Source organism: Heterocephalus glaber, unplaced genomic scaffold (assembly GCF_053883595.1).
Source record: "Heterocephalus glaber isolate CG9 unplaced genomic scaffold, H.glaber_assembly_v1.0 deba00001555, whole genome shotgun sequence".
NCBI classification, from domain to species: domain Eukaryota; kingdom Metazoa; phylum Chordata; class Mammalia; order Rodentia; family Bathyergidae; genus Heterocephalus; species Heterocephalus glaber.
The window spans coordinates 8,338,512-8,364,000 of record NW_028258346.1 but is presented as its reverse complement, the minus strand read 5'-3'; the positions used below and the strand labels follow the sequence as shown (position 1 = coordinate 8,364,000).

The 25,489-nt window shown below is 37.2% G+C and overlaps 1 protein-coding gene across 4 annotated transcripts in view; it reads right to left on the bottom strand.

The window, feature by feature from the left end:
* The window catches only part of Pkhd1l1 (PKHD1 like 1), a 150,919-nt gene extending 127,285 nt beyond the window's left edge, over positions 1-23,634 (bottom strand). For 2 of the 4 annotated variants that reach the window (XM_087190687.1, XM_087190688.1), the window contains exons 1-8: positions 23,506-23,634; positions 21,584-21,673; positions 9,743-9,887; positions 8,718-8,826; positions 5,685-5,742; positions 4,333-4,426; positions 1,603-1,656; positions 861-934 (exon numbers count right to left, since the gene is read on the bottom strand). In XM_087190687.1, coding sequence (XP_087046813.1) covers positions 861-934; positions 1,603-1,656; positions 4,333-4,426; positions 5,685-5,742; positions 8,718-8,826; positions 9,743-9,887; positions 21,584-21,673; positions 23,506-23,578 — 697 coding nt within the window. In that variant the 5' untranslated portion in view covers positions 23,579-23,634. Of the gene's footprint in view, positions 1-860; positions 935-1,602; positions 1,659-4,332; positions 4,427-5,684; positions 5,743-8,717; positions 8,827-9,742; positions 9,888-21,583; positions 21,674-23,505 lie in introns of those variants that run through there. The other 2 variants (XM_087190689.1, XM_087190690.1) reach the window with 1 other exon arrangement.
* Between the last annotated feature and the right edge of the window lie 1,855 nt (positions 23,635-25,489).

The following is a 25,489-nucleotide window of genomic DNA, read 5'->3' as shown; positions in this document are numbered from 1 at the left end:
ATATCCTAACTTGGTTCATTTACACATCTAATTTCTCTTAGTTCATGGAAAAGAAAGCTTTGTGCTATTATCTATTTGCTTCTTTTTTTGTAAAAGAGGATCTTTTCTTGTCTTTGTCTTGCACTATATTTTATAAGTACCTACACTATAAAAACATACATATGGTTTCTTGAGTTTGTAACTAGAAAAATCTGACAAAATATAATTAGGAATACAGAATAATATGAGAACAGATATGCAACTGAGCCTGAAATCCCTTTCCTTATTGTCAGCCCTAATTGTTTAGAGCCCCTGCTAGGGGTGGAGAGACACAGGATGCACCCTCCCTTCATCTGACAGCGCCTTGTCTGGGAAGGAATCAGTCAGTCAAGGCCAGGGGCACAGACAGAGAGCTAAAAACTGTGACAAGGCCACCAGGAAGAGAAAAGCGAGCTCTGAGAATGAAAAACAGGAGGCCAAAGGAGATTCTCCTGAGGACAGACATTTTATCTACAATTTTCAGGACAGGATGTTTAAAAAGGGCCTGAGAGAAAAGAGGGAAACTCATTCAAGAATCAAAAGGTCTATATGTCTGGAATATGTACAGCAAAGGGGGAATAAAAAACAGTGTGAAGTGAAGCCAACAGCTTAATAACTCGAAGAATCCTCTGTGGGAAAGAAGAAATGTGAAGTAATTTATATGTAAACCTTAAGAAAAACTACTTTTGTATACATTTACATGAGGCGAAAAGAAGCCAAGGAAGAAAGAAAATATTTAAAAAAAAAAAAAAAAAAAGGCCGGAGAGGTCAAGTAAAACACGAAATGGGGAAGTAGAGTCAGGCAACCAAAACAATTATGAAGAAAGACAATCAACACTTACCAATGTAAGTTCCAGTTATCTTACAAATCATAGAGCCCATGTCTCCATTTGGATGATCTAGTTTTAGACCATACCTAACAAGTATATGTGTTAATATCAAAGTATATCTTAACATTTAAAATACTGTTTTTTTCCTTTAAAACATCTCATTTCAGAATATGTATCAGCATAGAAACTATTGCTACAACAAAAATTTCTGTAAATGAAAATATTTCCAAGATTTCATTGAAGATAGTTAAATAAAATGTCACATAATAATGAAATATTTTGTAATTAACTTTGATGTCCACATTGATATCTCTTTTACAGATACTACCCAATGAAACAATGATTTGATAAAGATATTTCTGAAAGCATCTTTTTCTCATAATAACCTAAATATTGGTTCATAACGTACTATATTGGAGACGTATAAAGTATATGTTATAAAAAGTAGAAAAAAACTAAAAACTATACTTATAAATTGCCTATAATCCTCAAAGAAATGGAAACTGAAGTATCTTTAAAAAGTACCTACAATATAAAAATATATACAAAGTGTCTTGGGGTTATAACATGAAAAATCAGACAAAATATAATTAAGAATATTATAACAATATAAATGAATGCTACTTTAATATATAAAATATTATAAATTATACTGTATTTTACAGCATCTAGCTATGCAGTACTGCTAGCAATTATTTAAATTTAGTATGTTTATATCTGCTAATTATTTTTATATAGAAAATTAATTACTCACAAATCATCAGATTGTGGTTTGAGAAGCTCACAGGGCATTCCTCCAACGTAAACTCTGCATAAACATTTTATTTTAAAACATTGTTATGTTTAATAAATTATTGCAAAATACCCTCCTCCTAGGAAGTTCAATGGCCACCTTATATTTTCTCTATCTCAGTTACTTATTATCTGTCACTCATTCCTTCAACAAAGATCTACTGAATATTTTACTGGAAGAGACTAATAAACGTGATAATCCTAACATTTGGTGTGTTAGAAAGTGCTAAATGCACAGGAAAACATAGATAATGGACTTATCCACTTACAGTTCATTCAATTTAAATAAAAACAATATTCTAGTAAGATTCATGCCATAGGAATTAAACAGGGGAGTTCTCACAGCTCTCATGATGAACAGGCATTAACGGCATCTGTGGTCTCTTACACACTTACGTACACGGAGGAGCAGGAGGGGAGGAGGAGAGGGGAGGAGAGAAGCTGAGAAGAGCCAGGATGAGGCGGCAGTGAATGTATCTTCCCATTTCCTGGCTGATGAGCTTTTTAGAACTATCATGTGAAGGCTGACAGGATTCGATGCTATTGGAGCCTCACAGGTTCACAGGTAACTATGGTTTTGTGGTATTCACAACATCAGAATAAACCACTTAGCTTCTGTGATAGCAAATTCCAGATTCAAAATAAGGTCTCATAGATACCTGCACTATGCAAAACAAGGACTTCTGTTTGCAGGAAATGCTGAACTTTAAAAAAATACTTTTATACACAAGTCCTTTCATTTGATCATTGCATGAGGTTTGTAAAGCAAATAAACTGAATTGCTGAACCCATTATAGAAATACCTGGATTCAAATTCTCCTTTTAAACTCTTGCTTTATTTCAACTGAGTAATAAATTTAGCAGCTAACCTGTATAGACTCTTATTATGTTTAATCCTTGCATCCATCCTACGACTTATTAACTATCATTCTCCGTTTACAGGTGAGGAAACTGAGGCAGAAAGGTTAAGTAACTTGCCCAAACCTGCAGCTGGGAGGGATAGAGCAGGAATTCAAACCCAGTCTATGCTCTTACCCACAGCTGATAATTCCCATGACGACGTAGGTGAGCATATCTGAGAATACCACCCTATTTGGACTTAATGATGTATTTTTTTTAAATTTCACATAACTTTTAGAACAAAACCATCTTAGTAGACACCAGATCCTCTATCATCAGCATGTCCTCTATAATCTGCACCTAGAGTGAATTTGGAGCATCAGCCAAAAGGAAAAATCTGGCTTCCTGCCCAGTGCACAGCCCTTGGCTCTAAACTCCCTACTAATGAAACAGGCACAGTAAAATGACTTAGGAAGCCCAGGGTCTTAGTGAACATGGTGTAAATGACATCGAGTTTCTAAGAACATCTCATCCTCCCCTTAATAGGTGGGTAAATATTTTTCCTATACTTATATATAAGATATCGGGATTTTCAGGGTACAAGAGGTGGATATGCTCATCTTTGAGGTCCCTTTTAGGTGTGATTTTATGATTTCATAAGTTTCATTGATTCCATTGGTATGGAATAGATAAATTCTAGCCACTGTGGGAGAAAGGGACCGTGGGGAGCAATCTGTTTCGGAAACTTATCCATCAATATGGAAAAAAGATAACTGAAAAAAAGTCATCTTGGAATTAGTGTTCATAGCACTTAACTATCTTGAAATAGACAAAATCTTTACTTACACTAAATTGTATATATAAAATGTTAAATATGTTTTATTATATATAAGGAATCGATATGAACATTTTCAGCTGCATGTAAATGGATTTAATTGGAAATTCTACCTCACAGGATGTCAGCTAAGTCACCTTTGTTTCATTTAATAAAACCTTTTAAATTGCTTGTTTTATAAAATTATATATGCATACATATGTAACATATAGTCTTTTTAGCATTTAACAAATCCTATAATTTCAGTCTGAATTGTGTAATTTATCCATTCTTCTGTTTTATACATGTATTTAATAAACATGAAACATCTTGAAAGCCATGGTAGTATATCCATACTTCAGTGGGAAATGAAGAGGACTTTCAGTTTTCTGAGGCAGGGCTGATAGAGCCCCATCATGCTACAGAAGGATGCTCCAGGGACATTAGGTCCAGTACAAACTGTGAACTACTGCTTTCAGATGTTAGCGAGCTAGCCACGTAACCATCTGATCTACAGCTAGCGAACAGAGGAATCTTGCTTCAAACCCTGACCTGTCAGTGAGTTACTCTTTTTACTCTTTTCAGTTTCACACTCTCTCACAGTGCAATAGAAAAAGTGCCAAGGTGTGTTAGGAGACTTGGATCTACTACTCACTTTGACTAAGCTATGTGACTTCCAGGCCTCAAGTATTTTTAAATAGAGGCAGTTAGAGTAAATAATAGAGTCTTCCATTAGCAAAGTTCTATGTCTATAACTCAGTTACTATTAGACTTGCATTCATGTATTTTCTTTTAATAAAATCCATCACAGAAAAAGAAGAAATTATGTCTGAAAACACAAAAGACACAAAGGCGTGTGGACAATTGCTTCATGTCAAAGAATAAACCAATAGTCTATTTTTCCTCCTACAATATGGCTGAACAAACATTGGTTAGTTCTTTCACATCATAGTAGGTTTAAGATCATTGAACCGATTATTTATAGAATATCATATTTCATCTATGAGTCAGAAGAATATATTTTCACATAAAAATTACCTCAAAATCCTAACATTTTTCCCATTTGAGCTTAGTGCAGTGTTACTTCCATAGACATCGGTGAAAATTCTTCCTTGGATTGTAATTAGTGTGCCTAAGGAACAAACAATGAAAACCACACAAAGATTCCATGTAAGAATATCCAACCAGACACTTAATTCCAAAACACTGAAGTTTTCCCCAATAAAACCAGCACCCAGACACTTATATCTGATGTTCACCACTATTGTTTAGCACTGGTCTGAAAGTTCTAACAAATACAATGAAACATCAATGAGTACCTATCAGAATTTATAGAGGGGCCGGGGATTTAGCTCAGTGGTTTCGCTGCCCGCTGTGCAAGCACAAAGACCCGAGTTCAATCCCCGGTACAAAAAAAAAAAAAAGAATTTATAAATTAAAGATGTATGTCATGGAAGACAGGATAAATCGCTTAATAAATACTGGTTGGGTCAAAGAGTGATTTGTTTGAAAAGAAAAATCATTTCTACTTTATACAAAAAACAAATCCTAGGTGAAATGAAAATTAAATATAGGGCCGGGGCTTTAGCTCAGCGGTTCCACTACATGCGTGAGATCCTGAGTTCGATCCCCAGTACAAAAAAAAAAAAAAAATTAAATATAAAAAGTAAAACCAGAAAAAGTTCTGAAAATAGGTGAAAACTTTTTCAGGTGGAAATTTATATAATATTCACATAATAAGGATAGTGGAATTTTCCACAACATAAAAAATGATGGAAGAGAAAGCAAAGGTTAAGATCTATAAATTTGATCATAAAACTAAGAAAAATCACTAATAAATTTTTAAAGCAAATTACAAATTCAAAACACATTTCCACATCGGACATATAAATTGTAAATATCTTTAAAGTAAAAAGAGTCTTAAAACTCAAAGAAAAAATGATAGACTAAGCCAAGAAGATAAATAAGCAATTTATAAAAGAAAAATGCAAATGTTCAATAAATCTAAAATAAATCAAATAATAGTGACATAAATCAAATAATTTTTAAAAATCAAACCTAGTACATGATTCATATGAATACCTGAAAACAATTAGTACCTTCTCTGCCTCAGTTGATATTCTCACAAATATTTGTTGGGATTATAAACTGATATAATCATAGTTATCATAATGAACACTGGAAGATAGTTAAATACCCAACAGAAGAAAAGCTAAACACATTAGAATAGATTAAGATACAACTTTTGAAAATAATTGTTTAAAATATTGTAATTGTTTCATAGTTAAAAATGAGATTTATACATTTTGGGGTATTATAATAATTTTATATATTGAAATATAAATTAATGATCACAAAACACAGAACATTTAGGTTGTCACAGAGCAGACCTGGAGTCCCAGATGAAGGTGCAATGTTCCTTATTGTTGGTGTTCTGAAACTTTTTGCCTGTAAATCAATAATGTCAGTAAAGAATCTCACTGTTTTAATTCTGATTTTATGGAATAGATCTACATTATTTATATTTCAATAATATTACTGTCAAAATATAAATTTAACATATAATAATGTATAAAACATTTTTTATTATTCACTATCTTTCTACTTATCCCTTAAAAATTCTCTTTCATTTCAAAATATTTTTAGCCTGCAATTTTAAAAGTCAAGCGTCGTCTTATTAACAGTGTAACCCAAATCACAGTAATAAAAAGACTTTTAGGAATTTGATGCAATAAAATTAAAGAAATCTTACTTTTGGTTAAACCCCTGAAGATTAAAAAAAAAGAAAAGAAACGAATGTTTCAAAAACATAACACAGGGCCGGGGATTTAGCTCAGTGGTTTCGCCGCCTGCTGCGCAAGCGCAAAGACCCAAGTTCGATCCCCAGTACCAAAAAAAAAAAAAAACCCAAGATATTGGTGCACAAAAAATGGGAAACTTTCAAAAAGCTGATCCTTTATCATAGTTTAAGATAATTCAGGCTAAGAGAAAATAGAGACATGATTTCAAAATCTCAAGAGAAAGTTGTTTCCAAACTAGCATTCTATACCCAACTAAACTTTCTACTAAATGTGAAAACAGCATGCATGTTTTATTATTGGAAGGGTTCCAGTTTAATTTAGTAATAGAAAGATTTTACTTTCTAAGGACACTTCATCAATATAAAGAAATAATCAAGAAACAGGAGGACACGGGATTCAGGAAGTAAGCAGCAACAGGAGAGAGAAGGAGAAAGCACCCAGAAAACTTGTGAAAGGTGGCTATAGGATGATCCACTGCCATGCAGCACACAGAGAGCAATTGTACATATTGAACAGTCATGCAACTGACCCATGGTTGGATGAGCAACATAAAATTCCTGCTGCTTGAAGTCACTACTTTAGAGTAGTGTTATGTGGTGCTACAGATGTACGGATGTAGGATTCTAGCTACTAAATTCTCATTAGCTACACTTTCAAGATTCATAAAGAGCAACAAGGAAATTTCTAAGTAATAAGACTATTATTTGGAAATATCAACATACATAGCCAAAGCTTTTGGAAGTGGGTGACTCTAGAGAATGAAAATGAGGTAGGGTGAGTTGTCAAAGAACTGCTATTGATAATTATCCTGGGGGACCTAGCTCGGTTTTAAATTATGTACAAGTAAGGCTTCCTTAAATGAAGTTGTTAATTTTATGGATTATGTTTTCAGAGCACAACCCAATAAATTAGAAATTATTAAGAAAATTACTGTAAGTAGATTTAATTGCTTGGTATTAAATTTTTCTTTAGTTTTTATCTTAGAGAAGGAACATAGCACATCATGTAGAAAGTACAGTCTGTGCTCCTACTAAGTGCTAGATATTATGCTTATTCTTAGAAGCATAAAGATTAATAAAACCCCCAGCCCAGGGCAACACATTAAAAAATAATCACTGCTCAATTGTTCAAGCACTAAGATAGCAGGACATGGAGTAAAAAGGTAGAAAAATAAGTAGATAAAAACTAAAATTAGTACTTACTATAAGCCAGGTTCTTTCTGATCACTTTATTAATTTTACATCATCTAATTCTTACAATGCTATGAATGGTCTCCATTTTACAGGCTGTCAGTTTCATTCACCCACGTCACAGCTAGTAAATGACGGAGCCTTTCTCTAAACTCTGGATCACAGCATTTAGCAACTTTACAGCTGAAGAACCCAGTAGAGGAACTCTTTTCTCTCTGCCCGGGGAAATGCTAATGGTCCTGAGTGATGAGAGATGGGTCACTAAAGAGAACTGAGAAGTGTATGAATCCTTAGGGAGAAATTAAGAAGTCACATGGTTCCTGACGATGGTACAGTGAAGAAAACCCAAGACAATGGGTGAAGGAGGAAAAATGGGTGAAGGCAGGGAAAGACAGTAGTCTTCATAGTTTTGAAGGGTAACACTGAACACAGCAGTTACGAAGGACAGAGAGACACATTAAGAGGATATTACGACAACCAACCCAAGCAAGGAATGCCAGGAACGCTATCGAAAGAAAGGCCATATAGGTTAGAAGCCAGGAGGGTGAATTTGAGAGAAGTTCAGTGCAGAAGTATGATAATGTGGCTTCTGAACAGCTGTGGCGCTGAAGGCGAAGGCTCGCAAGAAACGAAGGATAGTGACAAGTTTCTAGCTTGAGGCGGAAGAAATAGTCAGACAAAGTGTAGGCTTCAGGAGGAATCCAAGAAGCCCAGCTGGGTGGTGCTGAGTTTCAGTTGTTTAGGGACCGTGTAGGGATGACAGGACTATGAGGAAACAGAGCTTGCCTAAGCAGCTGAGGAGCACGGGGAGGCAGAGGCACTGGAATCATATTTGTACGTGGGAATCAAAGAATCTTTGAGGATGGAAGTCATTACTGTTTTCCTCAGTGTTTCTTCTTAGATTGGAACATTATAGTCTTCAATAATTGATGAGGTAAGACCTAAATACCATTGTTAAGAATATCTGTGATAATGCCTAAAAAAAAATGTATTTTTACAAATACTTCCACTTAGGGGCAATGCAATTTTGAGTGACTTCTATGCTACATGCAGGCTCATTAGATTAGAAATTATATAGAAAGGAAGAGTAGTTATGTTTTTACTAAAAATAAAGTGGTGAGTCCTATGAAAATAGGAAACAGGAGAAATCAAAGTAAGAGCAGAAATTGAGGAAGGAAGATAGCAAGAAGATAATTTGGAAGTACAAACATTTCATTCATTAATAAAATTAATTTAAAGGAGGGAGGAAGAAAGCAGAAATAAAGGAGATTTGATTGCTATGGAATACTGGGGAAAATATTCCAAGCTACCTATGAATATAGTTTTAATATGGAAAGAGATAAGAGTATGTACAATTAAAAAATAAAAACCTAGCTCTGTAAAAAGGAAAACAAGCTCAATTATAGGCAAATTAAGGGGAGGACCCACATACATTGAAGCTGCAAGCCCAGCTGTTGACACGACCTTTACAGGTGTTGTTTTCTCCAATAGGAACCCCATCCACACTGACTCGAACAGCGTAGGAATCTTCTGGCATTGCTCTGGAAGGTAAAAGAAGAACATATGAGGAATGCAATAGCTTTCATTTAGTATATTAATGAAAATACTACCCCAGACTATACCGTTTTTTTAAATAAAATTGCCTAAAATTCTAATAGATGTAGTTAAATTTCATTTTTTATTATGAAAGAAGAGGTCCACCCGAGTCACCCTGTATTGTGAATTCTAACATCCTGTGCACAGGCAAGGGCCTCCTCTGACTCTGCATATTGGTGCTTATTTAAAAAGGACAACAAATGAAATAACTGCAAACAATAGTCCTAATGTCACCTTGGTATATTTAGTTATTTCATGCCATTTTTAAAATCAAGTTAATCAAGCCTCCCCATTCAGCAAGCTTTTGCTGCTGGCAAATAGCCAGCAAGCCTGAAGCAGATGAAAGGCTTTGGAGCATATGGGCCTGTCTCTAAGGTTGATATTGAAAGTCGCAACTGAAAACTATTTAAAATATTTTTCCTAAGTTGCTAATAACATACATCAATTTAGGCTGATAGCAAAGAACTTGAAATGTCATGAAGCAAAATGATCGTCTTTAATCTTAATAGCAATGTGAAGATTTTTTAAAAAATCAAACTGGACGGGAAAGCATAATTTTGGTAATTTGAGGAAGATCATTATAATTTAATAGTAGTCATTTATCTCCTAAAAGAGCTCGATAATAATAATAATTCTAATAACATGAGAAAAAATATAGAATATACTTTTATCATACCAATATATGAAGAGTATTGCAATTGATTATAATAAAGGTCTAAAATAATGTAAAGATCGGGCAGTTAAAATAACTACTAACCAGAAGAATATTACTTATAACAGTAAAACTAATAGAAGTATTAAAATACCAATATGTATAACTGCTTTCTGGCATGATATTATTAAACATACTTTAAAACAGACCTCGTATAGCATGTAATTTGAGTTGAATGACTTGAATCTTTTTCTACATCACAAGCAATTGACTGGAAAGAAGAAACTAATTGTACACTGTTTCCCAGCTCAGCATTATCAACTCCATAGTTAAACTGGTTTGCCTGAGAAAAACCTGCAAAAACAAGAAAACTTAATTATTATTAATAGAATTCTATTTTCAGAGATCTAACAATTATAACTCATTATTAAATCATCAATAAATAAACAACAATGAATAGTAAGCAGTTAGCACATTTCATATTTACCACTATGATTGTAATTTGCTTTGGAAGCATAAGAATTGGCTTTTTAAATCCATTCATTCATGAAAGTATTATATTAGAATATGTACTGTATGTGGTGTATGTGATAAGGAAAACTCTTATTTTTTAAAAAGGCTGAAGAACTAGAAAGAATGAAGGAGAGGAATACTACTTCATAAGTGATGGGGTTTATACCTCAAGTTCCCATAAAACAGAATCTTCAAACATAATTTATTTAGGCAATGATCTTTTGGGGATAAAGGTAAATAAAATTTGAAGAAAGAAAAGGTAGGACTGGGTGTGGTAGTACACATGCCTGTAATCTCAGCACTCTGGGAGGCTGAGACAGGAGGATTGCAAGTTGTAGCCCAACCTGGGCAACTCAGAGACTTAGTGAGACCCTGTCTTAAAATAAAAAAGGCCAGGAATGTTGCTCAATGTGAAGGTCCTAGGTTCAATCTCCAGTACTTCAAGAAAAAGACAAACAAAGGAGAGAGAGAGAATGCGAGAGAAGAGAGGGAGAGCCAGAGAGAGAGAGGAAAAATGGAAGAAAGAGGAAGGAAAGAAGAAAAGGTGAGAGGGTGGGAGGAAAGGAGAAAGGAAGAGAGAGAGTGAGGGTGGGGAGACAGACAGACAGACAACAGACATAGAGAATGGGGACCACTGAGAATGCCTGGGGCTCAATTTTGCTGGGAATTACTAAGGAAAGTACAGAATGTTTCTCCAAATCAAAGAATGGCAAAGCAGGAAATAAGTTTTCCTGCAGTTTTGGGTTCCAATGCCTCAAGTCACTGTATCAGAGAAGACCTTGCACTGTTGACAGACATGTGTGAGAATTTGAAGCAAGAAGCATAGATTGAATCAAAGTGCCACAGCTGTGGCTAGAATTAGGGACAAGAAGAGGAAGTGAGGAAGGAAGCTTCCCCGCCGCCATCCCACACTTCTAGGGCAGAGAAGGTGAGCCACGTGGGCGCCAGAAGCACACCACCACCCCACCCCACCCCGCCATGGAAATGAGAAGACACATAAACAAGCCTCAAAAACAGACTTCTGGATCACCTACAGCAACCCCAAAGGGAAACGAGATGGAACAATCTGACACTCAACCACCTGGTCTCTCTGAACTGGCAACAAAAGAGGATCTGGGAAAAATGAAATCAGAAATAATTACTCAGGTAACAGCAAAGATTTTGCTCATGGTGCAAGACCTGATTAATAAATCTAGAGAGGACACAGATAAAAAAAAATAGAGGATCTGAGGAACATGATGGAATCTCAACATAGGAAACCAATGGAATCCATAAAACAGATGCAAACAGATCTCCAGGAGATTAAAAACACCATCGAAAGTCTGAGCAGCAGAATGAACCAATGTGAGGATAGAATTTCACATATAGAAAAAAAGATTGCAATTAGTGACCAGGAAAAGAACAGGAAGTGAGGCCGAGCACAGAAGGCACCTGATAGTCCACCACTTGGACCACACATATCTGTTTATACCCTACTTTTTAAGCACAATCCATCACTAGGCCTTCAAGGTGATGGTCAACTGAGAGCTCTGCTGAAGAGGGTTAATGTGGCAAGCTATAGGCCACACTGCTATAACTGGCCCCGAGTCTATAGTTCATATTCACCATGCCCCTTTTCTGTCATCCATTGTAGATTTCCCTTACCCTTAGCCAGCACTGTGGCTAATGGGGTCACACTGGCCCTTATCTCTGACAGATCTGAACCAGTGATTGCTTTGCCTGTGTTGGCTTGTGGTTGCTACAACTGCCTAGTTGTAGTTATCACTGAACCTGGAAGGCAAATGATAGCCCCACAGGTACCTGGAATCCCAGGCATTTGCCTCCCTACCTGCATCAAATAAAAACATGACTCTTGCATGATAAGTAGAATTGATATCCACCATAGGATACTAAATATGCTTGCTGAGTTCACATTAATTAGGTAATAGCAGTATTTCAGCTCAGTTTACCATCCATATTATGATCCCTGGGGGAAGCATTTTCTACCTGGAAACTCATTCCGCAAATCTAGCATAACTTAAAAATGAAAGGACAGATAGCACAAATTCTGTGTCGGGATCACCAGGAGTGATGGTAAAGAGGAGCAACCCTTTATTTCCAGTTCCAGGCATCCTTTATAATGGGAAACGACAGAATATGTCTGCCACTGGTTCAGGGCACATGCTATACGACAGAGGACAGCAGGTTATTCCTGGGGTGTTGTTCCAGGCTGGCATCTTAGCCATGGCTTGAGCAGTCTTCTTCCATCATCCTGCTAGTTCGGATGTTTCAGAGTGACACAGGTTTCACGGTCATGTGCCCATTAACACAACTTTTTTCACTATAAAGTGATTTTCTTGTTCTGAGTCAATACTCTGTGGAGCCCCATGGCAACAAATCAGGCTCTGCGAGCTTTCTCAGGTCATGGTGCTTGCAGAGGCACTGTGGAAAGAGAAGGCAAAGCCCATTTTCGGAGTAGGAGTCAGTTTCAGTAACAAGGAATCTCTGCTCTCTATGAAAGAAGGGGAGGGACGCAGTCAACTTGTCACTAAATAACTGCTGGGCTTTGTGGGAGTGGTACCCCCTGAGAGTTCAGTGTGGGTCTCTGCTACTGTCAAGTCAGGTGGTAGTGTAGCTTCAGTGAAAGTGAGTCCATGCTATTGGCCCATTCCCAGCCTCCTCCCTGTGACCACTTTCTACGGGCCAACCACACAGCATTGATCTGGCCACGGAGACAGGCACCTGGATGTGTCATCTAATCAATCTGCTTATTCCACTCCCCTGTAGGGGACGCTTCCTATGGGAGGTAACTAAAGATACGTAGATCTGCATGTTTTGTTCTCATGACCACGAGTCCCTTTACCTACCTTTTCCCAACACTTTCTTGGTTCTTCTGATTCTGTTCCTTTTAGTCGTCTACCCCTGCCTAGGACCCCATGTACAGCCAGCCTTTCCTTGAACCACTTTTCCCTCCTTACAAAGTTACTGCCTGTGTATACTGCACACAGCTCTTCCCATCAAGAAGGCTGACGTGGAAAGTGAGTTAAGAGTCCAGAGACACTCTGTAGCATTGATGACGAAAATCAGAGGTGGCGCCATAAAGATGTGAAGTGAGGGCTGGGATTTAGCTCAGTGGTGCCACTGCCTGGCTTCCAAGTGCAAGGTCCCGAGTTCGATACCCAGTACCAAAAGAAAAACAAGATGTGAAGTGAGACACAAGAGGTATATCGTATAGGTGGTCATGGAAAGGGAGCGAGCCATGAAAGTATCTGAGGCAAGAGTATTTTAGAAAAAGGAAACAGAAGAACTGAGGCCCTGTGTTGGGACCATGTCTATGGATCCAAGTCCATAGAGAGGAAATATGGCAGAGAGGTAAAGGAGACCAGAAGTGGAGAAATTTAGATTATTTTTTTGTGGGGGGAATCACTGGAGGCTTTGAAACAGAGGAAAAGCAGGATCTGACTTATACTCTCCAAGGTTCACTAGCTGCTGTTCTGAGAAGAGACCAGGAGCAAGAGTGAAGACGCTTCTCAGTGAGCAATGGAGAAAATGATGGGATCAGTGTTTGGCCAGACTTCAATAAAAGATGGAAGAACCATACATAAGGGGAATAAGTATTGGTAATATTTTCCAGGAATATCACTGTACAGAGAAGCAGAGAATTGAGGGGGTAGCTAGCTAGAGAGGAGGGTTAATTGAAAGGAAGGTTAATTGAAAGGAAGGTTAATAATGTTGCTTTTATTTGGGGGACTAACAGCTTGTGAGCATACTGACAGGTATGACCTAATAGAATGTGACAAATAGATAATGGAAAACAGAAGACAATTATTTTACTCTTACCATAAATATGTGAAAATTCAAAACTATATTTAGAAGTAATTAAACATAAATGATTTTGTGCCACATAATATTTTATATCTTTAAAAAATATTCAATTTTGAATTAAACCCAAGAAATAAAACATACAAATAAGGTTAACTGGATAATAGTCTATTCATAAAACCCTACAATTAAATATTCTATTCAAATACATGAGATACTATTCTGTTATGCAACATGAAATACACACACCTGTTCAATTATTGTAAAGTTAAACTACTCAACAGTTTTTTTAGGTTATAAGGGATTACTTTAAAATTTAAATTTCCTAAATCCTGAGCTTTAAAAATATATGCATTTAAAAATATTTTTCTATGAATATCACAGAAGCTTAACCCTAAAATAACAGTATGGACAAATTGATGACTAACACTATTTTGAAACTGAAGATTTTCTTTGACAATAAAACATTTGCATCAATGTTATTAATGTAAATTTATAACCCATTTAACTTTTAGAATGTAATTACTACCTACAGATCATATAATCCTACAGTATAAACAACTCAACATCAGTAAACAAAAGAAATGGTAAATGCAGAGATGTAGATTTACCTCTTTAATTCCCATGTATAATACTATTTATAATACTATAAAAATACTTATAACAGAAATGTTTTATTTACAATGCTTTCAGAAAAAGATAACTATTTGAAAGTACTCATGTTTACCCTTAAAATGTTAGTAGTTTCCAAAAACATTTCAACAGAACACTCTTTACTACAATGTATTTCCATATTAAATGGTTTTAGTGGATAAAGGGGCAGAATGGAGCTGCAGTACAATTGTGGTACAACTCCTTTTTGAGTTACTGCACATTTCCAATGTTTTGCAAAGGTCCGTAACGTAATACATACATACAGATAATGTAAATACATATAGCTGAGTTTAGAGTAGGACTGAAGGTAGGATTTCACTGTACCAAATGCTCATCAAATAGCAAAGCCCCTATACTCCAACTCTGGTGAAGCCCCTGTCCACGCCCTTTAATGGAAAGAGGCTGGAGCCTTTCATCATGGGTTGGAACCTGAGCTCCAGCACTTCCTGCCAATATCACCTGCAGCAAGCCAGTCATAAACTCTCAACTTAGCCTCCTCCTCAGAAAAATGATCACAATCTATCTTTCTGGATTGTTAGGGCTACTAAGTGATAATTTCCGTGAAGTGCTTAGTGTTGTGCCTGGCTCAATAAGATAGGAAAAATCTCATTAGATACCTGTTCTTGTTAGTCACAAAAATTTTTGAGATTCATGTTCAGCATAAATATTCCTTTTAAAAAATAACACAGAATCAGTAAATAATCCTCCCTGAATTACCCGCCCCCCCAATTGTAGATATCAATGCTATTATTTGTTAACCCAGTGTCGGTTCTTACAGTCCCTTTCTTCTACACTTTTATCCTGCTCTTCCTTTTTATGTTAGATATGTTAGCAGAGTCTCAACAGAGGGCAGGAATCTTAATAAATACCACTTTATTCCTCAAAGTTTAAACCGTAAACAACAGATTTGTCATAGACTAACACAAATACATAGGTAAGTACAAATTTTACATGTGAAAGATATTTGTATTGAAGTTGCAGTTTTGAAACTAGAAAGATGGTTACTACTAAAGTGAACTGTGAAAAACTCAAGGAAACACTAAAACAAGCCAACTGTAAACTCACTCTTCTTTTGCCAACTTTTGCTTATCTTTGGACTTCACATTGAGTTTGGAACATACAGAAGGGCTGCTGGCAACTCAGTAAAGGATGGAAAGTTTTATTCATGGTGTGTTTCAGGATGTGATATATAAATTTATTTGTTTTTCTATTCAGTCCATGCCATTCAATGATAGGGTAATGTGGGTCTGTTCTTCAGCACTCCTAGTATAACTGTATAATTCTGATATTTTGTTCTTAGCTTAGGAGTAGTTACGATGTCAAACCTATGTACATGAAAATGTCCTATGAGTAAAATCCACTGGAAAATATGAACCAAATCAACAAGTTTGGCAAATATCATAAGTACATATTTTTCTTAAAAAAAAGAACAAAAATACAGAAATATTTTCAATTTTTACCTAATTCCAAAAAATAAATTCAAGAATTTGTTCAATTAATTTAATTAAATAAATTTAATTTTAATTATTTTATTCAAGAATAAATTCCAAGAAATAAAATAAATAAATTTTTAAGAGGATTTTAGTGTAAAAGTATAATTCTAAACAAATAATGGATTACAAAGAAGACACCGATGGAGGCTGAGGCAGGAGGGTCACAAGTTTGAGCCCTGGCTAAGCAATTTAGTAATTTAGCAAGCCAGTGTACAAATAAATAAATAAGAAAGGTACCTCTGGAAACCATGCAAAACACATAGATTACATGGAAGGGTTGGGTGTAACCTGGAAATGGAAAAGGCTGAGGCAATTTCAGATGGAAATTCCTGATGTTTTGATATATTTTTTTCTTCTGAAGAAAAATTAGAGACAGGAACTGCCAAGCGGTCAAGCCTGGGTCTCCTGATAGGAGCGTTCCAAAAGTAACGCCTTAGCTGCCCTAATGGAACACGTCAGTGTTGTTCAAGCCTCAGTTGTCAGGTACAATGCCAGCTATTTTGGTTTCTCTAGTCAAAAAAAAAAAAAACAACCTGGGTGGGAGTGTGGGAAAGAACTTAAAAATTACAACATTCAGGGCTGGGGATTTAGCTCAGTGGTTCCACCACCTGCCTTGCAGGCACAAGGTCCTGAGTTTGATCCCTGGAAACAAGAAAAAAAAATTACAACATTCAAAACAATGGGAAGGAAAGATACACCATGATCCATGGATGGTAACTCCCAAAGATGGAAACTAAGCCTATAACATAAATGCCAAGAATAATAAAAATAGGAAAGCTGTAATTTATACATCCTATATAATATAATGGGTACCATAAATACATTATCTTTTCAAATAGTCCCAAGAGGTAGGAATTAATATCCCGTTTTATTGGTGAGAAAGTCAAGGCTAAATAACTTGCTTGGGTCATAATAATGTGCAATGGTAAAGATGGAATTGAAAGCTTGTCCGACTGTACCAAAGTCTTATCTACTTTACATAATGTTGAAAATCTATACCATTCAATACTTCACTTCAACAAAAATGTTTGTGCCAGATATTGTTATAGGGAAATAGCTAGAAAAAAGACCCAAAAGTAAAATGTTCCTCCTCTCATATTATTGATTTTTTAAAAATAGAAACATGATAAATACCAAGAAAGACAACTGAGAAACAGAAGGTATGAATAGAAAGTAATGAGACCAATATAGTTATAAGTACTCCAGAACTTAACCAAAATAATAGCCAATCAAATTTGTCATTTCAGAAGGAGATACATTATTTGTATCATTCCACTACTCAAAACTTTTATTTTGACATCATAATTGTAAAATCATAAGCAGAGTGTTTTTGTTTTATTTTTTTGCAGTGCAGGTAATAGGAATGCTGTGTCTCAAGCATGCTAGGGTCAAGTTCTACCACTGAGGTACTCCCCTAATCCCAAGCACAGTACTTTTGAACAAAATAATTCAATCTGGTAGAAAATTTTTGCCTTTAAGGTCAACATCATGTTTGGAAATAGCCAAAAATCATCTTGATACATGAAAATGTTAGCAGAAGATTTTCTAGTGGGTGAAATTTCTGAGAACCTAACTTCCAAGTCAATGTTTTCTATAACATTTTACCTTTTATAAAAAGTTTAACAACATGACAGGGTATCACAATCCCCAACTTGAAACTATACTACAAAGCCACTGTGATAAAAACAGTGTGGTACTGAAAAAGAAGCAGACCCAAGGATCAGTGGAATAGATTGGAAGATGCACAAACAACTCAGACATACTCAGCCACCTCATCTTTGACAAAGGAGCCAACCATCCTTACTGAAGGAAAGATAGCCTATTTAATAAATGTGCCGGAAAAACTGGATTTCAACCTGCCAAAGATTAAAACTAGACCCATATCTCTCACCACACACTAAACTAAAATCTAAGTAGATTAAAGATCTAAATATTAAAACAGAAACACTAAACTTATTGGAAGATAAGTTAGTTAGAACTCTTGAAGACGTTGGCACAGGAAAAGACTTTATGAACAAAACCTCAGTAGCATGGGAATTAGCACAAATAATCAACAACTGGGATCTCTTCTTATTAAAAAGCTTCTGCGGGCCAGAGATTTAGCTCAGTGGTTCTGCTACCTGCCTCACTAGTGGAAGGTCCCAAGTTCGATCCTCAGTACCAAAAAAAAAAAAAACTTCTGCACTGCAAGAGAAACCACCAACAGAGCTAAGAGACAACCTACAATGTGGGAAAAAATTTTATCACCTGTTCCTCAGACAAAGTATTACTATCTAGAATATATGAAGAACTTAAAAAAATCAGACCCTTAGCCGGGGATTTAGCTCAGTGGTTCTGCTGTCTGCCTTGCAAGTGCAAGGACCCGAGTTCAATCCCTGGTACTAAAAAAAAAAAAAAAATCAGACCCCCCCAAATATAAAGATCCAATTCAAAAATGGGCATCTGAAATGAACAGACATTTCTCAAAGAAGTAAAAGCAGCAAATAAATATATGAAAAAATGTTCAACATCACTGGTCATTCGAGAGATGCAGATGAAAACAACACTGAGATTCTACCTCACCCCCAAAAGAATGGCTGCTATAAAGAAATCAACAAATAACAAATGCTGCCAGGGCTGTGGGGAGAAAGGAACCCTTCTCCATTGCTGGTGGGACTGCAGACTGGTGCAACCACTGTGGAAGTCAGTATGGAGATACCTCAAAAAAACTAGGATTAGAGGTCCCATTTGACCCAGCTATTCCTCTGCTGGGTATCTTCCCAAAAGAATTAAAAGAATCATACCACAGCAATATATACTCACCCATGTTTATAGAGGCACAATTCATAATAGCTAAAACTTGGAAACAGCCCAATTGCCCATCAACTAGAGATTGGATAAAGAAAATGTGCATTTTTAAAAATAAAATGGAGTACTACTCAGCCATAAAGAATGAGAAATTAGAGACATTTATAGCTAAATGGATGCACATTGAGGCCATACTCTTAAGTGAAATGAATAGGGAACACATGTGTTAATACCAAATAGTTTCTCTGGTGTGAGAAACTGAAAGTGTAAATAAGGATTAAAATGAATAATTGATAATGTGAAATAGGAAGAAAAGGTCCAAAGGGGTAGGGGAAGTAGGAGGGGTAGGGGAAAGGAATGAAGGGAAAGGAAAAAATATGAGAAAAAAATAGAAACAAAGCCTTTGTAAATAGGGAGGGGTGGAGGGGGTGAAGGGAGGGCAGGGGAACAGGGCAAAAATAAGAACCAAAATACATCATGTAAAGGTACAAGTTCCCAATGATGAATGTAATGTATTGTATACCTAAAATGTACCAATAAAAGAATTTAAGAGGAAAAAAAAGTTTAACAAAAACAAAACATTTTAAACAGTCCTATGGTACCAGCTTTTAGCTAATCATCTAGAATTTACAATTCCATTTGGAAATTGTTTTCATTGATAAATCAGCACTGCAGGCAATTATACATAAGGGTCTCTGTCCATCAGAGAGAGCACTGAGGAGTTATGTGAAAGTAGTCTTTACAAATCAATTCTTTTCAAGTTTATTTTTACTTTAGTTTACAGGAGCTCTAGTGTGTCTTGTAAATTCATTATTGTTGCTTTGTACTTATTCTGTATATATCATGGGCACCCCAAAATCTATATTTAAAGCAGTATTTAGTTAAAATTATATCAGGCTGGGGATTTAGCTCAGTGGTTCCGCTGCCTGCCTCACAAGCACAAGGTCCTGAGTTCGATCCCCAGTACCAAAAATAAAAAGTAAAAATAAAATAAAATTATGTTATTAAAGTATGATTCACATTCAAAATGCTGTATATATTATATTTAATGCACTGTATATAACTTGATCAGTTTGGGTATAAGTATGTATCAGTGAAACCATCACCACAAGCAATTCCATAAATATGCCCATCATCTCTAAGTTTCCTGCTGCCTATTTCATTATTTTTAAAAATTTGAAAATAAGAACATTTTGTTAGCAAAAAAGTTTCAGCATACTATATAAATTTCAGTATAGTATTATTAATGATAAGCTTTATAAAATACAGTAAATAGACCTCTGGAACTCATTTTATGTAACTAAAGCTCTGTGCTCTTTGACCAATACTCCCCATTTTGCTGTCTTTCAGTTCCCAATAACCACCATGTTTCTCTGCTCCTGCAAAGTAGTGAGAACAGTCTTTAGATTCAGCCTCTGAGAAACACATATGCCAATGCATTTTTAATCACTGATGATGTATGATTAAAGCAGGGAGAGGAAAGAAAAAATCAAGAAGAGGGTGCAGGTGCCTGTAATTCAAAGAGGATTTAACTGTTCTCTAATTCTCTGTGAAAAGCATTCAGAAAGAAGACTGATAGGAAAAGTAAATATTCACTACACTTTGTGCTTCATCAGTGAGTCCGGAGCCTAACTGACTCAGAAGGTCCACCAAAGAGCTGAGATCATAGCTAGAGTGACACGGGGCTCCTTCTCGACTCCCTTAAGAAGAGCATGCCTTGTTTCCTGTTTCTAACCAGGGATGTTTTGAGTATGTGTACTCAAACTCTAGTCATAGCTCCTGGATCAAAGGAATTTAGGTTTGAAGACACTTAACGGCTCAGCGTTTCAGCTTTCATTTGTTTTCTTTTAACCTGGACATTTCTCTGAAGTATATCATCTTAAAAGTTTACAGTATAAGGGAGATATGGTTAAAGACATTTTTAGAATCATCTTTAACAACTATATTGTTTGCAAGTCTTAACTCTAAAAGAGAACACTTTATTCCAAAGTATATTATTCCCAATTCAGGGGCACAAACTATTCTAATTATATCATTGAAAGGTTGATTCTCTAGAAATACTAGAAATATTATGACATTCCAATACATATGGCAGAATACATGTTTTGTTTTGTCAATGCTCCACTTCAAAAAAAGTTTTTCACTTCTTAAAGAACAAATAATAGATTTTGTTAATGTTTCTAAAACCATTTCTCATTTTTCAAAAATTCATGAGTATCTGAGTACTATCATTTATATCAGAAAGAATTTGTGATTGACAGAACCACATTATTTTTACTGAATCCTAGGACTAACTGCTCATTATGTATATATTTACTGATTGATTTCTATTTTTCCTTCTAAAGACCAGGCAAGGGGAAAGACTCATCCCTCAATCAAGCATATGATAAGAGTTAGGTGCCAGGAGAAACGAGCCAAAGGTTTGCTTTCTGCCACCGTTCCTTTCATTTATCATTCCATTCTGGTATCACCCTTTCTCACTAACATTCTGCCATGACCCTTCCACAATGTTTTATTTAATCTAAAAATAAGTTAAATTATTGTCAGATTCATGAAGAATAAGGCAAATAATTGCAGAGTTGGGTTAAAGATGTTCGTTTCAATTCAACCATTAAATTCAGATCTTAGTGCTTAGCAAGTAATTACAATAAGAACTCAGATGATTAGGGATTTCATTAGATGTCAAAGGCAAGAGAGTTTTACTGCATTGGCCAAGTGCAGAAATCATGCCAGTGTTTTGTTTAAATACCTCAGCCTTGACACAACACACAGACACACACATACGCAGGCAGGCAACCCTACCTTCTCCTCTGATAGTCAGCCTCGTTGCTCCATTTACACTACCATATTTAGGTATTACTTCTGTGACTTTGGGTATTAGTTTAGAGCCATCTGAAAGACATGAAAGTATAACACAGGTAGAATCACAGAGTTCTTCATTTCGAGCACCACATTCTGTACCCTATGTCAGACGTAGAATTCAAAGTAAAATACAGCCAGATTTTATTTTGGGCTCTACTGACCATTGACTTGACAGGGATTTAAGTCATTAACTTAGTTACTCCTCTTTGGTTTTGTGCAAAGAGCATAATGCATAATCATTTTTGTCATTCTTACCTATCATAAGATGCTTAGTAAACTCACAATTTTATGTTATGCTCTGTTGACTTTAGTTATGCTTAGTTATGTTGACATAGTTATGCTTAGCCAACCACATAGCAGTAGACAACAATGACAGGGAGAAATAGATCGTTATAAAATCATCTAATGCTAAGTAGGCTGAACAAATAGTCCTGGTACAGAGAGGAATGATATGTTTTAAGAAGAAATTGTTTGTGGCTGAGAGTACAACAAAGATAACTTCTGGGCTATTTCTAGTGTGCTCATGGTGTTGAATTCTGAGTGTCAAAGTCACTAATTCACTCAAACTTGGTTAGCTTCCTGGGGACATAGATTGTATATCAGTTTAACTTTCCAAAAGTTTAGTTTAAACAGTACAAAGTAATTGGAGGGAACACAGGGCCAGGGGAGACTCAGAAGGGACATTTCACTCACACTGTGTGGCCACACCAGTTTATAGAAAGAAGGATCCCTCACAGCATCTTGGAGAACAAATGAGAATTACTTAGCCTGAACCTCCATGAAGAGACACGAAGAGAATTCTGGACATACAAACACGGGGTGCTCATGTAAACACGGGGTGAGAAGGAGCTGTCTCTTTGAAGTAATTCTTTAAAACAGCTCAGGGGCCAGGGGTCTTTATTTTCTGATTAAACAGATCTGGTAATGTAAAATATAAAACAATTTTTCTGAGTAGGTAGAATTTAAGTGAGGGAAATGAAAATGAATTGCATGAAATGTATGTGTGAGAAAAGATGAAGGCAGTTAGGACAGAGCAATTCATTCCTACCTGAAATACGTGAAGTGTGGACTTCACCAATAACAGCAAAAGCTCCCCCACACATGGAGCAGTCCCAGCCCCCCGCCCCCAACCCCATGCCTCTGTGCTTAGGGTCCAACTTGGCCAAGAATTCGGAGACGTTCCTGCGCCAGGTACCTTGATAACTCCAGGTTCCAGGCAGGCAGGATCAGGCAGCCCCGGGTGGGAGCTGGATCCTATCTCCAGATGGGGCTGAGTCTCGCCGATCTCAAATCCATCCTCCCTTATCTCCTCAGACAACTCCAATTTCTTATCTTCTCAGTCTCCTCCCAGCTCTCTCCTGGGTATTACTTTGAAGACACAGAGCACCTGCCCCCTGCAAGTGACTGACACCCACCACAGAGTTCCTGTCCTAGTGGGGACACTGCCCTCTCTTCAGTGCAGAAAAGACTCCCCCTCGCCCCGGGAAAGGAAGGGAGAGGGAAGGGGGAGAATTCAGGCTGTGTCTGTCCACACTTCCCGTCCTCCTCAGCCTAACTGCAGTCTCTTTCCAACTGTGTCACTTTGAAGGAAGGCAGGGAGGCTCCACAGTTCAAACAGCAACATTTGTGCATTTGTGAATTAAAAGGAATCTCTCTCTCCCTCCCCCCACTTCTCTCTCCCTCTCTCCGTCGTCTCTGCCAGTCTTGCAGGTTCCGGGTCCCCAAGATCGCCCTAGAATCGAGCTCACAGCCTCTGCCCAGGGCAGGTGCCCGGTGGCCCCACCTCTCTTGCGACCCAGGGAGCAGGGCAGTGTCTACGCGGACCTCTCCTTATGTGCAGCCTTAACGCCCCGAGTGGTTACCTGTGTGAGAATCCGCAGCGGAGAGGAGAAGCCCCCAGAGACCCCAGGCCCCCACGAGCCACAGGTGTCCCATCGCAAAGCCGGCGCTGCAGAGTGCGCAAGCCTCTCCAGGTGGAGCCGGGCTGGGGACCGCTGGGCTGGCCCTGAGCGCAGCGAATTGGCCAGCAGGCTGCCCCGCCCCTCCCCGCCCCCAGGACAGGCACGGGAAAATCAGGCCGCGCATCTGTGATCATCCATCAGCCACACTCAGATCCCTGGTGCTGACAACCCTGCCCCACCATGGGGTCAGGGCTCTAATCCCTTTGGCCAGAAGGGTCAAGGGTCAAGTTCTCCGTGGGTCCCGCTTGCTTTTCTTATCCCCCCGTTATTTTCTTTTAAATTCTGAGCCTGCATACTTTCATTTTCCTATCTGCCTTGGTCATTAATCCTCCCCAAGTGGATTAATGGTGAAACCACTAAATACACAAATCCCACATATTTCCCCCTTTCATATTCCTATAAGATCATGCTACCGCTTCCATTGATAATCTTAATGCTATTTATTAATATCTCAGCATGCCCTACACACTGTGCTCACTGCACAGTAGACATAATTCACAATGATCCCAGTAGGACTGCTGTAAGTATTTATCCCCATTGCTCCAAGCAGTACATGAGACGCAGTGACATCAGCATCTTGCCCAGGGCCACAGGCTTGGTGTAGAGGAGGACCCAAGCAGGACTCCAGAGCCAGCATGTCCAAAATCAGCAGGCTCCTGGCAAGAGCTCACTGTTGGAGCAGAGGAAGAAAGGCCCTGCAGCCCCGTGGCTGAGGGTGCCAGGCAGCAAAGAATTGAGAACCGGAACTCAGGGAGAGCCCAGTTCCTGCTAGGTGCTGAATGCTCCCCCAGAGTTTCCAACTGTCCCTGGTCTTCACCTCCTAACCTCCTGTCCCCTCCTCCTGCTTTAACAGGAGGAGTGCAGACCCAGTATTAAGGGACACAGAGTAGAAGTGTCCATTCTGTGAAGCAAAAAAAGTGCATGGGGAGTTATTTCGTGTTGAAGTGTCATGATGTCTAGAATTCGCATAGTTTGATCAATGAAAAATATGTGAAATAAAATATGGAGAATTTTAATTTTAGAATTTAGGGGTAGGTATGATACTTTCCACTTTTCTGTATTTTTCAAAATTTTCAGAAATAGGAAATTTTAAATTCTCTTTGTTCCTTTCCTTTTTTTTTTTTTTGGTTGTTGCTATTATCTTTCAGGAAGCCTTTTTCTTCCATGACTTGCTCCATCCTCTGCTTGTGCACTTTTTCAAAATTCTTTCCTTCTCAATTTATTGTTCAACAATTTCCCCCGTTGTATCGCTTCTAATCAGTTCCCTTCCCCTTTCCCTTCTTTTCCTAGAAATAAATGCAGTATTTATATTTAAAATCTGAAAGCAAATCAAAAAGTCTTTATCCTTTAAAAAATTATAGCAAAGTCCCAAGTTTGTTTTTAAATTTCTTGAGTGAGCTTCCTACTTTAGTGAACTCCTTGCTCAAAGTCACTACCCATCTTTCTCATCAACTCTGTGGGCCATCTGTATTCCAGGCTCTGTTCTGAGGACTTCCTAGAGGATGGGGAGAGGTAGAGGTTGGTGGTAGAGCTGACAGAAAAAGAGGCCATCCAGCTAACTTTGCACCACATAAGAAAATAAACAAATCAATTTGTATTGAAGATAAATGCAAATCTCTAAGTACAAATACATCTTGTGCAATGATCAGGATATATATACTAAAATTATTCATAGTTTTATCTATAATTCAAATTCAATCCAGCTTTCTGTTTTTGTATTTACTAAATCTGACAACTCTAGTTGAGGAGGAAGAGAGAAAAATAGATGATAGGCTTCCAAAATTAGTTAAGAAAAAAAATTCCTTGTTCATGAGGAGTTTATATCTAGTTGGGGTTAAAAACTGTGTACAGGCCAGGCATGGTGGTGCACCTGTAGTTCCACCAC